General features: G+C 36.9%; 2 protein-coding genes and 1 non-coding gene across 4 annotated transcripts in view; 2 read left to right on the top strand and 1 right to left on the bottom strand.

Annotated features, from left to right (window-relative positions):
* Positions 1 to 2467: 2467 nt before the first annotated feature.
* Positions 2468 to 17061, bottom strand: part of LOC103515245 (5'-3' exoribonuclease 2-like) — a 17386-nt gene continuing 2792 nt past the window's right edge. The window contains exon 3 of the mRNA XM_008480173.2: positions 2468 to 2880. Within this exon, the coding sequence (XP_008478395.1) occupies positions 2747 to 2880 (134 nt within the window). The 3' untranslated portion in view covers positions 2468 to 2746. The remainder of the gene's footprint in view (positions 2881 to 17061) is intronic.
* LOC108253146 (RING-box protein 2-like) lies at positions 5784 to 14023 on the top strand. 2 transcript variants are annotated; one of them, XM_026827993.1, is made up of 3 exons: positions 5784 to 5858; positions 5939 to 5958; positions 13649 to 14023. In XM_026827993.1, the coding sequence occupies exons 1-3, from the start codon at positions 5848 to 5850 to the stop codon at positions 13828 to 13830; spliced, it is 213 nt and encodes a 70-aa protein (XP_026683794.1). In that variant the 5' UTR covers positions 5784 to 5847; the 3' UTR covers positions 13831 to 14023. The 2 variants fall into 2 exon arrangements, with proteins under 2 accessions (XP_026683794.1, XP_017302069.1); XM_017446580.2 differs by lacking the exons at positions 5784 to 5858; positions 5939 to 5958 and adding an exon at positions 6839 to 7147.
* Trnaw-cca lies at positions 11862 to 11933 on the top strand. The gene has a single exon. It is a non-coding gene; the product is annotated as a tRNA-Trp (tRNA).

Genomic DNA, 17061 nt, shown 5'->3' with positions numbered 1-17061 from the left:
TTTCTCTCTTTATTTACACAAAATTTCGATCGATAAATCTACAAATTTAGATAGAAAATTAAAAAGTAATAAAAAAAAATGGACGAATCAGTTTTCTTTTTGTATTTGAACCACATAAAGTCACAACAGTGAATAACTAGAAGGCAACATGATTATCCCCGGAGATGGGACAAAATCCCCGAAAGTGGAAACAGTACGTAAGCGCTCGTGGCAGCAAGTGTGGTGGCGCCATTACGTCCAAATTAGTTTCTCTTTGGATTCCATGGAGAATTTGTCTCATGACTGACTTTTATTTCACTTGATCGAGTACACCTCCGTTTGAGGTTGGGTAATGGTGTCAAAAAAAAAAATTCCCCCTGTTAGCCAAAACTGAATGTGTGTTGTAGAAAAAGTTCACAGTTTTAACTTACCATTGTGAACTTTTCTGCCACACATGTTCAATTTTGCCTGACGCGCTTTTAATCCTGCCACGAGTGGTCGCTCGAAGCGATATCAACGTTTACTTGCTCTTCTAATATGTTGTGAACATACGTTCTTATCATGGACTAGTTCATCCCGAGGCATGGCCAAACTTGTGGAAAAGGCATGGCCGAACTTGTATTTATCAAACTAAAAACATAAACGAAACTCAAATATTAGGCGAGCGAGGAAAAGTTTTCTCTCCCGCAGTCTCTGCACTCTGTGTATTTCTTATGGGGAGATTTTAGCGATCAAAAATTGATCATATCTCAAGATCGGTTTAGATTTTCGCAAAATCCTTTCTTATTGCACACCCAGACCATAAAAGGAATATTCCTACCAAATTTAAGCTTTCTAGGTGTTGTGGTTCTCGAGATAGAACGATCAGTGTGTGAACTATGAAATGTGAATGAGTGAATGGATCTCGTTCTTATAATAGTCCTATTTGGACAGGATACACAAAATATATTCTAGTCTACATTTTGGAGAGGGCCTTACTTGGTTTCACACCGATCCCCCGTGGTGATATGATTGCACAAGCACACATTATTGGAAGCACATGTCCCGCCATTCTGACATGGGGGAGTACAGGTGAGTGTTGGACACTGCACTGAACTGGCGTTCGCTGAACTGCAGGATTCATTATTGCAGCTCTCTGAAGTACAGTTCACTGGAACAGAGGAAAATATTTAATTCCCGCCACCCATCAGACCGTCCGACAGACCACGGTCTGTCAGACCGCCGCGCGCCGGAATGTGTGTGGCAGAAAAAGCTTCAGGCCCAGATCTCTCAGACGGTCTGACAGACCTAGGTCTCCAGATTTTTCGGCCACACACGTTCCGGCTGTCTGGGAGACGCTTTTGAGTAGATACACATTATGTCAAAGGTACACATAGGTACTCAATAATATAGGTCTGTACTGTAAGTAAGTTCGAAAATAGAAAATGGGCTCTAATGTCACTCGATCACTCCTTTTTCGCTGTCAGCCTAGTTAGCTAAATAGATAAGGTTCTCGGAATGACTGGCGTTCTACTACTTCGCTTTCGGGGCAATAAGAATAACAAGACAAGACTAGATCTGAGATTCTGGTGTTAAGTGTGATGAGTTTATGACTCACATGTTTCACAGTTTGGTCCTGAAGTTCCCACAGGACAAGAGCAATGATTAGGTGAACTGCAGATACCTCCATGCTGACATGGAGGTTCACAAACGGCTGAAACAAAATTAAGAAATATGTATGTAGGTTGTCAAACTAAAAACATAAACGAAACTCAAATATTAGGCGAGTGAGGAAAAGTTTTCTCTCCCGCAGTCTCTGCAGCTGCACTCTGTGTATTTATGGTGATTTTAGCGATCAAAAATTGATCATATCTCAGGATCGGTTTAGATTTTCGCAAAATCCTTTCTTATTGCACACCTAGACCATAAAAGGAATATTCCTACCAAATTTCAGCTTTCTAGGTGTTGTGGTTCTAGAGATAGAGCGATCAGTGTGTGAACTATGAAATGTGAACTGTGAATGGATCTCGTTCTTATAATATAAGAAGATAGAAAAAATATTAATTTATACAGTCAATAGGATATTATTATGTATTTAGTAATAACTAATTTGTTGGAGAAATATCATAGTTGCATGGCCTGAAAAGTTATTCATTTTCCTGTAACGGGTATACTTTCTTATCGAGCTGTAAGAGAAAATATAGAAATAAAAGAGTCCGCTTTTATTTATTATCTAATTTCTATTTCTTGTTTATTTCTCTCTTTATTTACACAAAATTTCGATCGATAAATCTACAAATTTAGATAGAAAATTAAAAAGTAATGGGCATTGTCCTCAGCCCTCGCATCAAGAATCACCTCGTTATTTCTGGATTGTTTCTACCATTTTGATCAGCCAGATCACGCTGGAAGTAACTACAACGCTACTATTTGAACACAATGTTGTTATACTCTCGCGATTTCTGGGCATTGTCCTCAGCCCTCGCATCAAGAATCACCTCGTTATTTCTGGATTGTTTCTACCATTTTGATCAGCCAGATCACGCTGGAAGGAACTACAACGCTACTTTGAACACAATGTTGTTATACTCTCGCGACTTCATACTTTTTCACATAATCCTCGAATTTTATCAACCCAAATTAACTTGAAATCCAAGGCAAGGAAAAGTCCGAGGCAAATGTAGGTAAGTTTGTAAAGAGAAATGTTCCTATAAGGTGGGTTGAAAAATTTGGATTTGGTCAAGTTTGGATTCTAAAATACGAGGAGAATGCCACATCAGTGCCGAATTCAGGATGTAGTCCATAGAAGAGCTGCTATCAGGAGGAGAGTGCTGGGAATGAGTGTACCCACGCCACTGTAACAGGACAGACCTTCGTGACTGATGATGTACTTGATCATGTCCGGGTAGCGACAACCCTCGTCTGAAACACAATGCAATAAAATGAAATTACCTACCTACATGAGATTTGAAAAAATGAAATTACGTCTGAAACACAATGCAATAAAATGAAATTACCTACCTACATGAGATTTGAAAAAATGAAATTACCCCTGAAGTAATGTCCAATATATATGGTTCCAGGGCCCTAATGGGAAGAGGGAGAGGTTGGGTTTTAGTGGGTCTGGATGTCCCGGTATCCGGACATCAATCCCACACTCCCCATTGCAAAGGTTTTTTGCAATGGGCGTCTTTTTGAAGATTTCCCCCTCTCCACAAAAAAAAAAAAAAAAAAATGATAATCACGCCGTATAAAGACCATAGACCCCAGATCATTGACCTACATATTAGACGATCGACCCGCGCCCATCCGAGACCATCGACTGGTTGTCAAACTAAAAACATAAACGAAACTCAAATATTAGGCGAGTGAGGAAAAGTTTTCTCTCCCGCAGTCTCTGCAGCTGCACTCTGTGTATTTATGGTGATTTTAGCGATCAAAAATTGATCATATCTCAGGATCGGTTTAGATTTTCGCAAAATCCTTTCTTATTGCACACCTAGACCATAAAAGGAATATTCCTACCAAATTTCAGCTTTCTAGGTGTTGTGGTTCTAGAGATAGAGCGATCAGTGTGTGAACTATGAAATGTGAACTGTGAATGGATCTCGTTCTTATAATATAAGAAGATAGAAAAAATATTAATTTATACAGTCAATAGGATATTATTATGTATTTAGTAATAACTAATTTGTTGGAGAAATATCATAGTTGCATGGCCTGAAAAGTTATTCATTTTCCTGTAACGGGTATACTTTCTTATCGAGCTGTAAGAGAAAATATAGAAATAAAAGAGTCCGCTTTTATTTATTATCTAATTTCTATTTCTTGTTTATTTCTCTCTTTATTTACACAAAATTTCGATCGATAAATCTACAAATTTAGATAGAAAATTAAAAAGTAATAAAAAAAATGGACGAATCAGTTTTCTTTTTGTATTTGAACCACATAAAGTCACAACAGTGAATAACTAGAAGGCAACATGATTCATGAATTATTTCGAAGTTCAAAAAGTTGTGAATGTAATTTGAAAACTGTACTTTCTCAGTAATTCTAGGCACAGGCAAAGTGCTTTATCAGGATCAGGGGTGCTTAGTCGCTTAGAACGTGTAGAGTTGAGCCACTCCCTGCTAAATTTCTCAGTGTAGGTACCTACTTTTGTACTACTCAGTCTATCATGGAAAGTTTTTTGAGAAAGGTTTATAGAAGGGTACTGAGGATTTGTATAACAATCATTTGAAAAAGGCTTGTCTTGAAACATGAAAGCACAGCATAACAAATACACCTGTAGTAGAGATCACATTTAAACATTACACAGAAAATTAATAATAATTGTCTAAAACTAAATTTAATACTAGAGACGTCTTACGAACTAATAAATAATTCTCTCATCCCTCACTCTTGGAAAAATATGCACAATTTTTAGAGGGGTTTTTTCTCGACTTTTATAGGTACATCAACAAAATAAAAGAAGCTTCAGAAACTGGTTCCTGGTACCTATAGGTGTTGTAATCTTGCAAAAGTGCTGTCTAAAGTTTTGTTTCCTGAACTAGAGATGTGATTTAGAAAACCACTAGAAATCATTATCCTTGCAGCTAAGGTAAATTTCATTAATTATCTTGAAAAGTAAAACCAAGCAATAGCTTGTAAATGGCAAGTATGTACCAGTTATAAACAAAAGAAAAGTTGGTATAAGTGAAAATTTTAAACATTGTTCAAAGGAGAGAGAAATACATACTCGTGGTTTGGGGGCTTGACAAAGATATGTTCCTTTAACTTAATTTGTTATTTTTCCCTCCTGTGATTAGGAGGGTTGAAGATTTCGTCAGCCCAAACTTCACGTGCCTAACCAGCATCTGATTAAACTTGAAACCGTGTAGTTGGCGTAGTAATTAAATCCGAGCATAAATAATTAAAACATAGAAAATTTCAATTGAATCTATGAAAATGAAAACTTGTATCAACAGGTTTTAGACCATTATAGCTAGTAGTAATAGCAACCTAATCATGCCCAAATTGAGTTGGTCTGCAGGCTTTATATTGGGTCACAGTATAAAAGAGTTCCTTTTAATGTTGTTGGTGAGCTGAGACAGTACTAGGTGAGAGAAGATATTGTTTCTACAGTTTGGCATGGGAGTGGTAACTTAAAAACAAGGCAAGTTTACCAACCTTGCCTATCTCAACCCGGTACAAAACCATGATCTCAAGGTGCTATCGCTGCTGGTTTTGGAAAAAAAAAAAAAAAAAAAATGTGTGAAGGCAACTATAGCGCTTTCACTAAATTTTAAGCAGTGCATATTGCATACGCGACTAACTTGAAGGGGCAAATTGTAGGTTTCTGGAGAAAAAAAATAGTCTATTTTTTCAGCTTTAATAGCAATTTTGCAATGAAATTAGGTACATTTCTTTCAAAAATCACTAGATTTGCCAACAATTCACTAAATTTAGTGAAAAATCACTTGTCAGTACATTTTGGCAATAGTTTTCTCAGTGGTCAGTAGAAGAATTTTAGCCTAAGGTTAGGTGTTCAAAAATTTCGCCTGCGGCGCTATTATAATATTCTGTTCGCCTCTTTTCTTGTTAGAGTTGATTTTGGAAAAAAAAATCCCGGTTGGGTCATTTTGGGTGTTCATAGTAAGTAACTACTTATTAGGGGCCCAAAGCCAGATCAGAGAGAAATGGCTGTAAGAAATTGACTCAGGGCCAATATTTTGAAAGAATTTGGCCTGCAGCGCAGTTATATCATGTTCAAATGGAGGACTTAAGCCTTTACCCTAGTGGGATGAAAAATTCGCGTTTTGTGCGCAGTATCCAAGAGAATTTGAGATTCCATTTCTAATCCAAGTATTGTGATTTTCTGGAGACCGTGATCAAGTCACACCATTGAGAATGGTTATGGAAAGAGAATTTGAGATTCCATTTCTAATCCAAGTATTGTGATTTTCTGGAGACCGTGATCAAGTCACACCATTGAGAATGGTTATGGATGTATCGGACCAGGTATGCTAATTGCAGTATCGGTATTGTCATTTGTGGGTCAAGAGGCTTTGACACTAGTAGCATTAAATGGGAGCTTCCAATAGTCAGCTATTGTGTTTACTTAAAATTAAAAAAAAAAGTTGTGCACTGTGTGACCCGCCATCGCCACTTGCAAATATTTCAAGGTGCATATTTTCAATTTCAGAATTTACAGCCTAATCTAGGAGTAGGTATTCGATCATTTGTTTTGCTGATAACCGAAATCAATATGATTTTTAATCTTTGTTTGCTGATACGACTCAAATCATTTTCATGAGTGACCCAGGTTGAAAATTTTATTTTTCAAAATATATAGGGAAAAAAAATATCCAGTAAATTAATAAAATCCTAATACCTTTGTATGTACATATTATACATCTTATATTATAAGAACGTGATTTTTAATCTTTGTTTGCTGATACGACTCAAATCATTTTCATGAGTGACCCAGGTTGAAAATTTTATTTTTCAAAATATATAGGGGAAAAAATATCCAGTAAATTAATAAAATCCTAATACCTTTGTATGTAGATGTACATATTATACATATAGTATAGTATAGTACCAATAAAAAAATCAATAACCTTTGAGGAAATGTATGGTAAACAAAGGTTCCAAGTTCTGTATACTCTGTGAATTATATGATGTACATAAATACTTCGTAGACGTATAATAAGCTACAAAAAAAAAAAAAAAAAAAAATAAAAAAAAAAAAAAAAAAAAACAAAAAAAAACAAAAAACAAAACAGGTGATTTATTTTTATTTCAATCGTAACCTCGCACAGCCTTGTGTTTATCAGTATTTTTGTTTGTTGTGGTATTTATAATAGCATATTATTACTGATTAGGATTAGCTTAAAAGGACCATAACCAGGTAGTAAATCTGTAGGAAAAAGAAATAACTGTTTGAATCAAGAACGTAAAAAGAAATATCAATGAAAATAACACCATAAAGAAATATCAATAAAGTGCTACAGTAAAGACGTTAAATTTATTTGTGCATAATAAATCCTCGGGTAGACACCGTTCTGCTTGTTGCAGCATTGACAATCCATCAAATTTTATGGAACGCTTTTGCATCATTGATTCTACATTTTAGCTCTGTATGTTTGGTTGAAGATCGACCTTTGATTCATTAACAAAAACATAAAATCAGATCAAAAGTACATGGGTAAGTTTAATAATCATTTTTGCTGCTGTTGATGGGTTGCACCATGTTTCTTGGTGAAGGTTCATCAATTGGTGCCAAATTGACATGACTCAGCTGTAAGATAAAAGACTAATTTCGCGTGTCGAATAAGATTGGCAAGCTTTTCCACTTGGTTCAGTTTCCAGCTTTAACCTTATGTTTATAGTCCAATATTATTTTTATGAATTTATAGGAAACTCTTACAAGGTGATGGGAAAGTTAGATTGAAGTACCTAATACATAAAAAAAAGAAAAAGAAAATGTATTATCAAAGTAACTTCTGTACCTATTTTCCAGGTTAACTCCATACACAAAAAGCCCACTCTGAGGCTTAGGTGTGGGGGCTACTGCCTCAAAGGATGGGTTAAGCTTATACGAATCTGCACCTATTTTAGTTATCAACAGACTCGTAATCGTAAATCCAAGTGGGATTCCCCTTGAAGGAAAAAAGAGAAAATTAGTTTGAGGTAATTTTGGACGTGACATAGTATCTTTACTGACCGCTAGGCGCTGACCAGTAAATTCTACTGGACTCGAGTTGATGGAAATTGGAATTTTAGTTCAACGTGTTGATCTGTTGATACTTCTTGTCTTTCAGACAAGAATTTTACAAGCCGGTTTCCGGTACCTATCCTTCTATTGTTAATATCGCCTTAATCCACATAGGTATTACGAATCGGCTTTTTTTACCTTGTATTTTTGCGGTTACCAGACCTTCCTGCATATTAAAATAAGGCCTTCAATAAATCAATAAATTTCAACATTAATCTCAAACTTATCCTGAACGAACCTCACCCGGTAGACATTCCACTCTTATCTTTCACTTGCTTCTGTGGGAAAAATCTTTTTACTATTCTGTTAATTCGATTATGTTGAATTGGACCTATTTTATGGATTCGATTCGAACACCACTTCCCGGATACCTAATAATTTCATTATTGGTAATACATATGTCCCTATAAAATAGTTCTTTTCCATACCATCTTCAACTCAGTGGGTGTTTTGGCACTTGGCTTGATCATATCTCAGGATCGGTTTAGATTTTCGCAAAATCCTTTCTTATTGCACACCTAGACCATAAAAGGAATATTCCTACCAAATGGCAGCTTTCTAGGTGTTGTGGTTCAAGAGATAGAGAGATCAGTGTGTGAATGGATCTTGATTTTGTAATATAAAGATGTACCCTGAAGATTCTAGATGAATTTTACCCTCATTATTCTCTATCGTAAACGACGAACAGATCAATATTATGATAGAGAAAATTTCTTACAACAAATTCAAGAAATGCCGATTTGAGAATAAAACTGTAACATTTGTGCCCACATCCGAAGAACTGACAATACTGTTTACTTACTGTAAACACTAACTTATGCTAATGGTCAAATGGTCTGTGATGTTATAATAGTGAATAGTCCTCTGTTCCTTTCAAATTACTTGCAGCATCATATCATCAGATCTTTATCTGATCATGTATAATCACAGTACCCACATCCGAAGAACTGACAATACTGTTTACTTACTGTAAACACTAACTTATGCTAATGGTCAAATGGTCTGTGATGTTATAATAGTCCTCTGTTCCTTTCAAATTACTTGCAGCATCATATCATCAGATCTTTATCTGATCATGTATAATCACAGTCTTCATTATTGGTAATACATATGTCCCTATAAAATAGTTCTTTTCCATACCATCTTCAACTCAGTGGGTGTTTTGGCACTTGGCTATATATTGCGATTGTTGATGAAGTAATCGATGATCCTATTGCGCAATCAAAGTAGAGGTAGGTAATGGAAAATCTGTTGCCAATCGCCCACTACTCTTCTACTCTAGAGTCTAGATGACTTCCGACCAATGAAAAGTAGAGGTAGGTAATGGAAAATCTGTTGCCAATCGCCCACTACTCTTCTACTCTAGAGTCTAGATGACTTCCGACCAATGAATCACAGTAGCGTGTAATGTAAATCACAAGAAATCTTCACATCTCACGTGTTTTGTGTCATTGTCATATGCTTCTTGCTGTTGTTCCTATTTATTGCCTGCTAATATCATTTTATTTAGTTCACGTTTGTTCGGCATGGTTGTGATCTCTAACCTCATTTTATGCAGTTGCTGTGGCAACACTGTGCAGTGACCTTGAACTTGACACACCCACCCGACACATGACCTTGGAAAATCTTGAACAATGCTTTTTGTCACGGAGACCCTCGTCTTGGCAATATGTATTAATTGATTTGCTATTATGCTCATTTTTTCTCTCAATTGAAATGAAGGAGTGAGGGGATTGCTAATTAATTATGATATAATTTCTACTTGGAGGAGTGTCAGCACGAGTTTCCATGTCTCTGACGTTTTCCACATGCTCGCTTGTTTGTGACGTGTGTCGGTTATGGAGTTTGCCATTTTTTTCAAAAAAAAAAAAGTGAAAAAAAAAATCAAAATGTCCAAAGTCCTAGGACCGCCACACACGGTCATGCTTGCATGACACGTACAAGACTGTTGCCTGTCTTTTCTTCTGAGTTTTTTAATCCTGCCACGAGTGGTCGCTCGAAGCGATATCAACGTTTACTTGCTCTTCTAATATGTTGTGAACATACGTTCTTATCATGGATAGGAAAAATATTAATTTATACAGTCAATAGGATATTATTATTCTGAGTTTGGAAAGACTGATGCATGACGCCCGGGACACGCCTGTGCATGAAGTCGTCACGCCACACAGGTCCATGCTTGTATGACAGGCTCAGAAGCTGGTGACCTTCCGAGCATACAGTGAACATTAGTTGAATCTATTAACAACAGCTGAGCCATAACTAGTTTGGGTTATGAGGAATAATGAGAGAAAAAAAATTTCTGAGTTTGGAAAGACTGATGCATGACGCCCGGGACACGCCTGTGCATGAAGTCGTCACGCCACACAGGTCCATGCTTGTATGACACGCACAAGCCTGTTGCCTGTCTTTTCTTCTCAGTTTGGAAAGACTGACGCGCGGGACAGGCCTGTGCATGAAGTCGTCACGCCACACACGTTCAGGCAACAGTCATGCATACATGCATACGTATTCTTGCTGGTTGAATAATTGAATCATGATGCTCCTGGTCCATGCTTGTATAAACGTATGTGGCGGGCGGGCATTAAATTTAACTTTGTATGAATTACGCATTTTCCTTGTACACAACAGTCATGCATACATGCATACGTATTCTTGCTGGTTGAATAATTGAATCATGATGCTCCTGGTCCATGCTTGTATAAACGTATGTGACGGGCGGGCATTAAATTTAACTTTGTATGAATCACGCATTTTCCTTGTACATCGCGAGAGACCCTCCGGGGGTACGTGAAAAAATATTGTATGGCGGACAAAAGCAAATTTTGAATTTTGACGACTTATGAGTGCAGTACCTGCAGTCCAGAAAAGTACTGAATTTTGACTTCAAGGTACTGAAATACTGGATTTTTTTCAAAAGTTAGTGAGTGTGTTTAGAAATTAGTAGTAATGGAACACACCAACCTATATGGGTATCCGGTACTCATTATGATGGTAGCGGGGGGTACGTGAGATTTAATCCGGATACCTAAGGGGTACGCGGGCGAAAAAAAGGTTGAGAACCGCTGGTCTACAGTCTTGGTTGAGAACCACTGGTCTACAGTCTTGATTCTAAAAATCTAAACTTTAATAACCATATTATAAATCATTGATTTTCAGAACAGACCGTCGTACATGGTGAAAGGAAATTCCCTCTCTACTTACACAAGACCATTGACAAAATCTTTGGCGTGCCTTCCCCCACTAGAGTCCTAGATCAATCTGGTTCCTAATATACGTGATCTGCCGATACCAGTTTGAGATGTCTATCTTTGTTGACAATACTCCCACAGAATGTATCTTGAAAGCTTCACAACATTAGAAACCTTTATTATTTCGCAACAGTTGTGCACCTGTTGTGAAACAAATGTTTCCGGTGGTTACTAGGCCTGAAAGCTTCACAACATTAGAAACCTTTATTATTTCGCAACAGTTGTGCACCTGTTGTGAAACAAATGTTTCCGGTGGTTACTAGGCCTTAGAGACCCCACTCTCCCTCCTAACTGGATAGCTGGATACATAAGCCACAAAGTCCTAACTCCATGTATTCCTCATTGCTAAGGCACATACATTACTTTGGAAAACTGGTTTTTCTTCTCACACTTCTTTTGTCGCGATCCGTTTATTAGCTAGATTTGATTTGCCTTATCTAAACTCTATGACGAGCGTTTGCAATTACGTCGTTTCAGGTTGTAAAATATCTAGTACCTACGTATTGAAGAATTTATTGAACTATTATATCAGCAAAGATTATTATATAATCTGAGCAAGTGTCATGGGAAGAGAATTTCTATCCCTAGTATTCTATGTATTTATATTTAACATGTTGTGTTATTAAACCATTTCAGGTATGAGAGACAAATGGACATGCTTGATTACTGAGCTCAGTGCCTGAAACTTTGTCAAACTTTTATTCCACTGCGTGTGGTATTCGAACATTCTGTTGCGCCTTCAAATCAATATTCCAACCGCTTATTAGCTCCTTCTATTTCATATCAGCAATCTGCCACACACATTTTGTGTGAGTCATCCGAGTTTACTTGAGATTGGAATGCATGCGATATTATAAGGATATAAGGCACTAATTGATCTTCTTATTTTTACGGACCTCGTGGCGCAACGGTAGCGCGTCTGACTCCAGATCAGAAGGTTGCGTGTTCAAATCACGTCGGGGTCATGGGATTTTCTTTTGAATAAAGTTTTGAAAATTCAGGATTTCTGTATTTTTTGCACTGATTGACGAGGGACGGAAAGAGTTGTATGACCTAGTAACAATAACAAAATAAATATACAAATGAAAATGACGTTTTTCCTCGTCACAATATGAAGGCAAAGTAACGTGCCATTTTCTCTTCGGTAGATTTGTATCTTCAATATGCATTATGTATAATTTGTGCAATAACACGGTAGACTATTATCGGTCCTAATTATCTCAAAGTGTCCTGGATTCAATGTGATTTGTCATTGTTTGTAAGATGATGTATCAGAATTGCGAAAATTGGCAATCATGATCCACCCCCCAAGATGATACGAGGGTTAAATCATTAACCATGGAATGAGTTGAATGACTGATAAACGGACGTGGAACTTTTGCATGTTTGAATCAGTTTTAATTTATGATAGTCAGTCAACATTCAACTATACAAGGAATTTTAATTGTGTTGAACATAAATGCTTGTCACAAATGTTGTTCCCTGCTTTATGCATTACGCTAAATTTTATGACTTGACTTGGACTGGAACCACCAACCTCCAGATCCGAAGTCCACCGCGCTAACCACTACACCACTGAGGTTGGTACATTTAACAATTTTAATGTATTGAACGGTTTATCTTAACGAATTAACCTGTTTGAACAGTTTATCCTAACGTAAATCCCATCCATGGCACATGCTCTGCGGATGGGTATACCTACCATTTATACGAATTTTATATGTTCTCATGTTAAGTTGTAAAAATAATAAATGGAAATGTAAACCTAATAATAATAATAATAATAATTAATAATAATAATAATATTAATAATGATGTGTACCAAATTTCATCAAAATCAGACCAGGCAATTATAGCGGAACATACAGACAGACAAACATCTAAACCAAATGCAAAACGGTCGAGTTAAAACATAGAACTCACTATCGTTCGGTCAATTATATGACAGAGGTTTCCAACTAGCGGCCCGCGGGCCACATGTGGCCTGCCAGACCATTTTTGTGGCCCGCGAAGCTTTTTGGGATTTGTACAAACTTACCTACTTAAATATGTAAAAATTAAATTTGAAGAAGAAAAAAAAAGTTTGGTATCTACCTACGTAGGCAAAATTTTCGAATTTTAAGATTCCAATGGCCACATGTGGCCTGCCAGACCATTTTTGTGGCCCGCGAAGCTTTTTGGGATTTGTACAAACTTACCTACTTAAATATGTAAAAATTGAATTTGAAGAAGAAAAAAAAAGTTTGGTATCTACCTACGTAGGCAAAAGTTTTCGAATTTTAAGATTCCAATAAAAAAATCCCTCGTGTTGAAAATGAGTTGGTCCCAAACAACAAGTCATGAAAGTAGTCATGCAAAAAAAGTTCTGACTCCTCTGGGCATTGAGTTACGAGTATCATTGAGTCATGGAAACTGTTAACTGACCCTCTTTAGTGTTCAGCTAAAATTAGAATACTTTTTGAAAAATTTTGCCTGCGGTGCTCAAAATTCGATCGGACTGCATTTCTGAAAATTTGGGAGGGAGGGGGGGTTTCCTACAATGATGCCCTATATACATATGTGGCCCGCGAAGTACCTCCTAATGTAGCATGTGGCCCGCATACACATGGAAGTTGGAAACCCCTGTTATATGAGGAATAAAGTTCCATAATAATAATAATAAATCCTTCTCTGTTTTCAGACGCGTGTCTCCGTTGCCAGGCAGAGAACAAGGAATCCCGCAGCGGCAAACAAGACTGTGTAGTGGTGTGGGGTGAGTGTAACCACTCGTTCCATTACTGTTGTATGTCTCTGTGGGTGAAGCAGAACAACCGCTGCCCTCTGTGTCAGCAAGAGTGGTCCATTCAGCGGATGGGCAAGTAGATCGCGCAACACTGTAATGAACTACCCCGGAGATGTGGAAACGCTGTAAATATTGGGACTAGGTGATGAGTTGTATTCGATTATGTGAAATAAAAGTCAGACAAAATGGCCGATATTATTTCATCTTCAACACCCTGGGTGCCAAGCTTGATCATGTTTAGCCACGTTGTTTCCACTCGCTTCAAATCCCTCATCTAGTTGTAAATATCCTGAGTTGTATTCGATTATGTGAAATAAAAGTCAGACAAAATGGCCGATATTATTTCATCTTCAACACCCTGGGTGCCAAGCTTGATCACGTTTAGCCACGTTGTTTCCACTCGCTTCAAATCCCTCATCTAGTTGTAAATATCTTAATTTCCTCCCTTAATTCCTGTTGTATCCCTCACACAACTCGAAAATCCCCGGAGCTTTGTTGCCACTTATTGTAGCTTTTTAAAGTGAACATCACTGAGTAAACAAGCTGGGCCCGTCCCTCCGGGAATTTTTTAGCCCATATAGTTTAATTGATCATGGTTAAAGAAAATCAGTACTTATCAGAGATGTGCGAACCGCAAAATGGAAAATGCAAAATGTACATTTACATTTTACATTTCAAATTGGTTTTGAAAAAGCATTTTGCATTTTAAATGCTTTTTTTGACCCATTTTACATTTGAGCCAAAATGTTTTTTTTTTTTTTTTAAAATACTTTTTTGAAAAAAATTGATTTGGCCCTAAACTCCCAGTAGAAAACAGGGTCTCCACTCCAGATTTTTAAAAATCACTAGATTCAAGGAAAAGAAATCACTGGTTTTTTAAATTCTCCCAAATGGTAGTTTATTCGTGGTTTTTGAGGGTAGAAGTCTCATAGTATTTTTTATAGTGAAAAATCCTCTATAGACAATGGATTCTCCCAAATGGTAGTTTATTCGTGGTTTTTGAGGGTAGAAGTCTCATAGTATTTTTTATAGTGAAAAATCCTCTATAGACAATGGAAAAACTGGTTAAGTTTTTTTTACTTTCTCTGACTCCAATAACTTTTTTTTTAAGCTAGGAGCACGCTATTGGCCAGATGGTCACCCATCCGGGTACTAACCACGTAAAAGTTATTCATTTTCCTGTAACGGGTATACTTTCTTATCGAGCTGTAAGAGAAAATATAGAAATAAAAGAGTCCGCTTTTATTTATTATCTAATTTCTATTTCTTGTTTATTTCTCTCTTTATTTACACAAAATTTCGATCGATAAATCTACAAATTTAGATAGAAAATTAAAAAGTAATAAAAAAAATGGACGAATCAGTTTTCTTTTTGTATTTGAACCACATAAAGTCACAACAGTGAATAACTAGAAGGCAACATGAATTATTTCGAAGTTCAAAAAGTTGTGAATGTAATTTGAAAACTGTACTTTCTCAGTAATTCTAGGCACAGGCAAAGTGCTTTATCAGGATCAGGGGTGCTTAGTCGCTTAGAACGTGTAGAGTTGAGCCACTCCCTGCTAAATTTCTCAGTGTAGGTACCTACTTTTGTACTACTCAGTCTATCATGGAAAGTTTTTTGAGAAAGGTTTATAGAAGGGTACTGAGGATTTGTATAACAATCATTTGAAAAAGGCTTGTCTTGAAACATGAAAGCACAGCATAACAAATACACCTGTAGTAGAGATCACATTTAAACATTACACAGAAAATTAATAATAATTGTCTAAAACTAAATTTAATACTAGAGACGTCTTACGAACTAATAAATAATTCTCTCATCCCTCACTCTTGGAAAAATATGCACAATTTTTAGAGGGGTTTTTTCTCGACTTTTATAGGTACATCAACAAAATAAAAGAAGCTTCAGAAACTGGTTCCTGGTACCTATAAGTGTTGTAATCTTGCAAAAGTGCTGTCTAAAGTTTTGTTTCCTGAACTAGAGATGTGATTTAGAAAACCACTAGAAATCATTATCCTTGCAGCTACGGTAAATTTCATTAATTATCTTGAAAAGTAAAACCAAGCAATAGCTTGTAAATGGCAAGTACCAGTTATAAACAAAAGAAAAGTTGGTATAAGTGAAAAATTTAAACATCGTTCAAAGGAGAGAGAAATACATACTCTTGGTTTGGGGGCTTGACAAAGATATGTTCCTTTAACTTAATTTGTTATTTTTCCCTCCTGTGATTAGGAGGGTTGAAGATTTCGTCAGCCCAAACTTCACGTGCCTAACCAGCTTTAATCCTGCCACGAGTGGTCGCTCGAAGCGATATCAACGTTTACTTGCTCTTCTAATATGTTGTGAACATACGTTCTTATCATGGATCCCCGGAGATGGGACAAAATCCCCGAAAGTGGAAACAGTACGTAAGCGCTCGTGGCAGCAAGTGTGGTGGCGCCATTACGTCCAAAATAGTTTCTCTTTGGATTCCATGGAGAATTTGTCTCATGACTGACTTTTATTTCACTTGATCGAGTACACCTCTGTTTGAGGTTGGGTAATGGTGTCAAAAAAAAATTCCCCCTGTTAGCCAAAACTGAATGTGTGTTGTAGAAAAAGTTCACAGTTTTAACTTACCATTGTGAACTTTTCTGCCACACATGTTCAATTTTGCCTGACGCGCTTTTAATCCTGGAGAAAGCCAGCCGTTCCGAGAACGAACATTATCCCATCAGGATAAAATCCGCCCCGGGCGGGAATCGAACCCGCGGCCTAGCGCTATAGACAATGGAAAAACTGGTTAAGTTTTTTTTACTTTCTCTGACTCCAATAACTTTTTTTTAAGCTAGGAGCACGCTATTGGCCAGATGGTCACCCATACGGGTACTAACCACGCGCAACCGTTCTCAATTTCAGTGATCCATGCGGAACTGGTGCTTTCAGGTTGTGGTTATGTGCCGGGTTGAGCTGAGACAGTACTAGGTGAGAGAAGATATTGTTTCTACAGTTTGGCATGGGAGTGGTAACTTAAAAACAAGGCAAGTTTACCAACCTTGCCTATCTCAACCCGGTACATAACCACAACCTCAAGGTGCTATCGCCGCTGGTTTTGGAAAAAAAAAAAAAAAAAAAAAAATGTGTGAAGGCAACTATAGCGCTTTCACTAAATTTTAAGCAATGCATATTGCATACGCGACTAATTTGAAGGGACAAATTGTAGGTTTCTGAAAAAAAGTCTATTTTCAGCTTTAAGAGCAATTTTGCAATGAAATTACATTTCCTTCAAAAATCACTAGATTTTGACCTCAAATCACTAAATCACTAT

Source organism: Diaphorina citri, unplaced genomic scaffold (genome assembly GCF_000475195.1).
Source record: "Diaphorina citri unplaced genomic scaffold, Diaci psyllid genome assembly version 1.1 scaffold1302, whole genome shotgun sequence".
NCBI lineage: Eukaryota > Metazoa > Arthropoda > Insecta > Hemiptera > Psyllidae > Diaphorina > Diaphorina citri.
The sequence above is the reverse complement of the archived record's forward strand: the minus strand, read 5'-3'. Positions and strand labels throughout refer to the sequence as shown.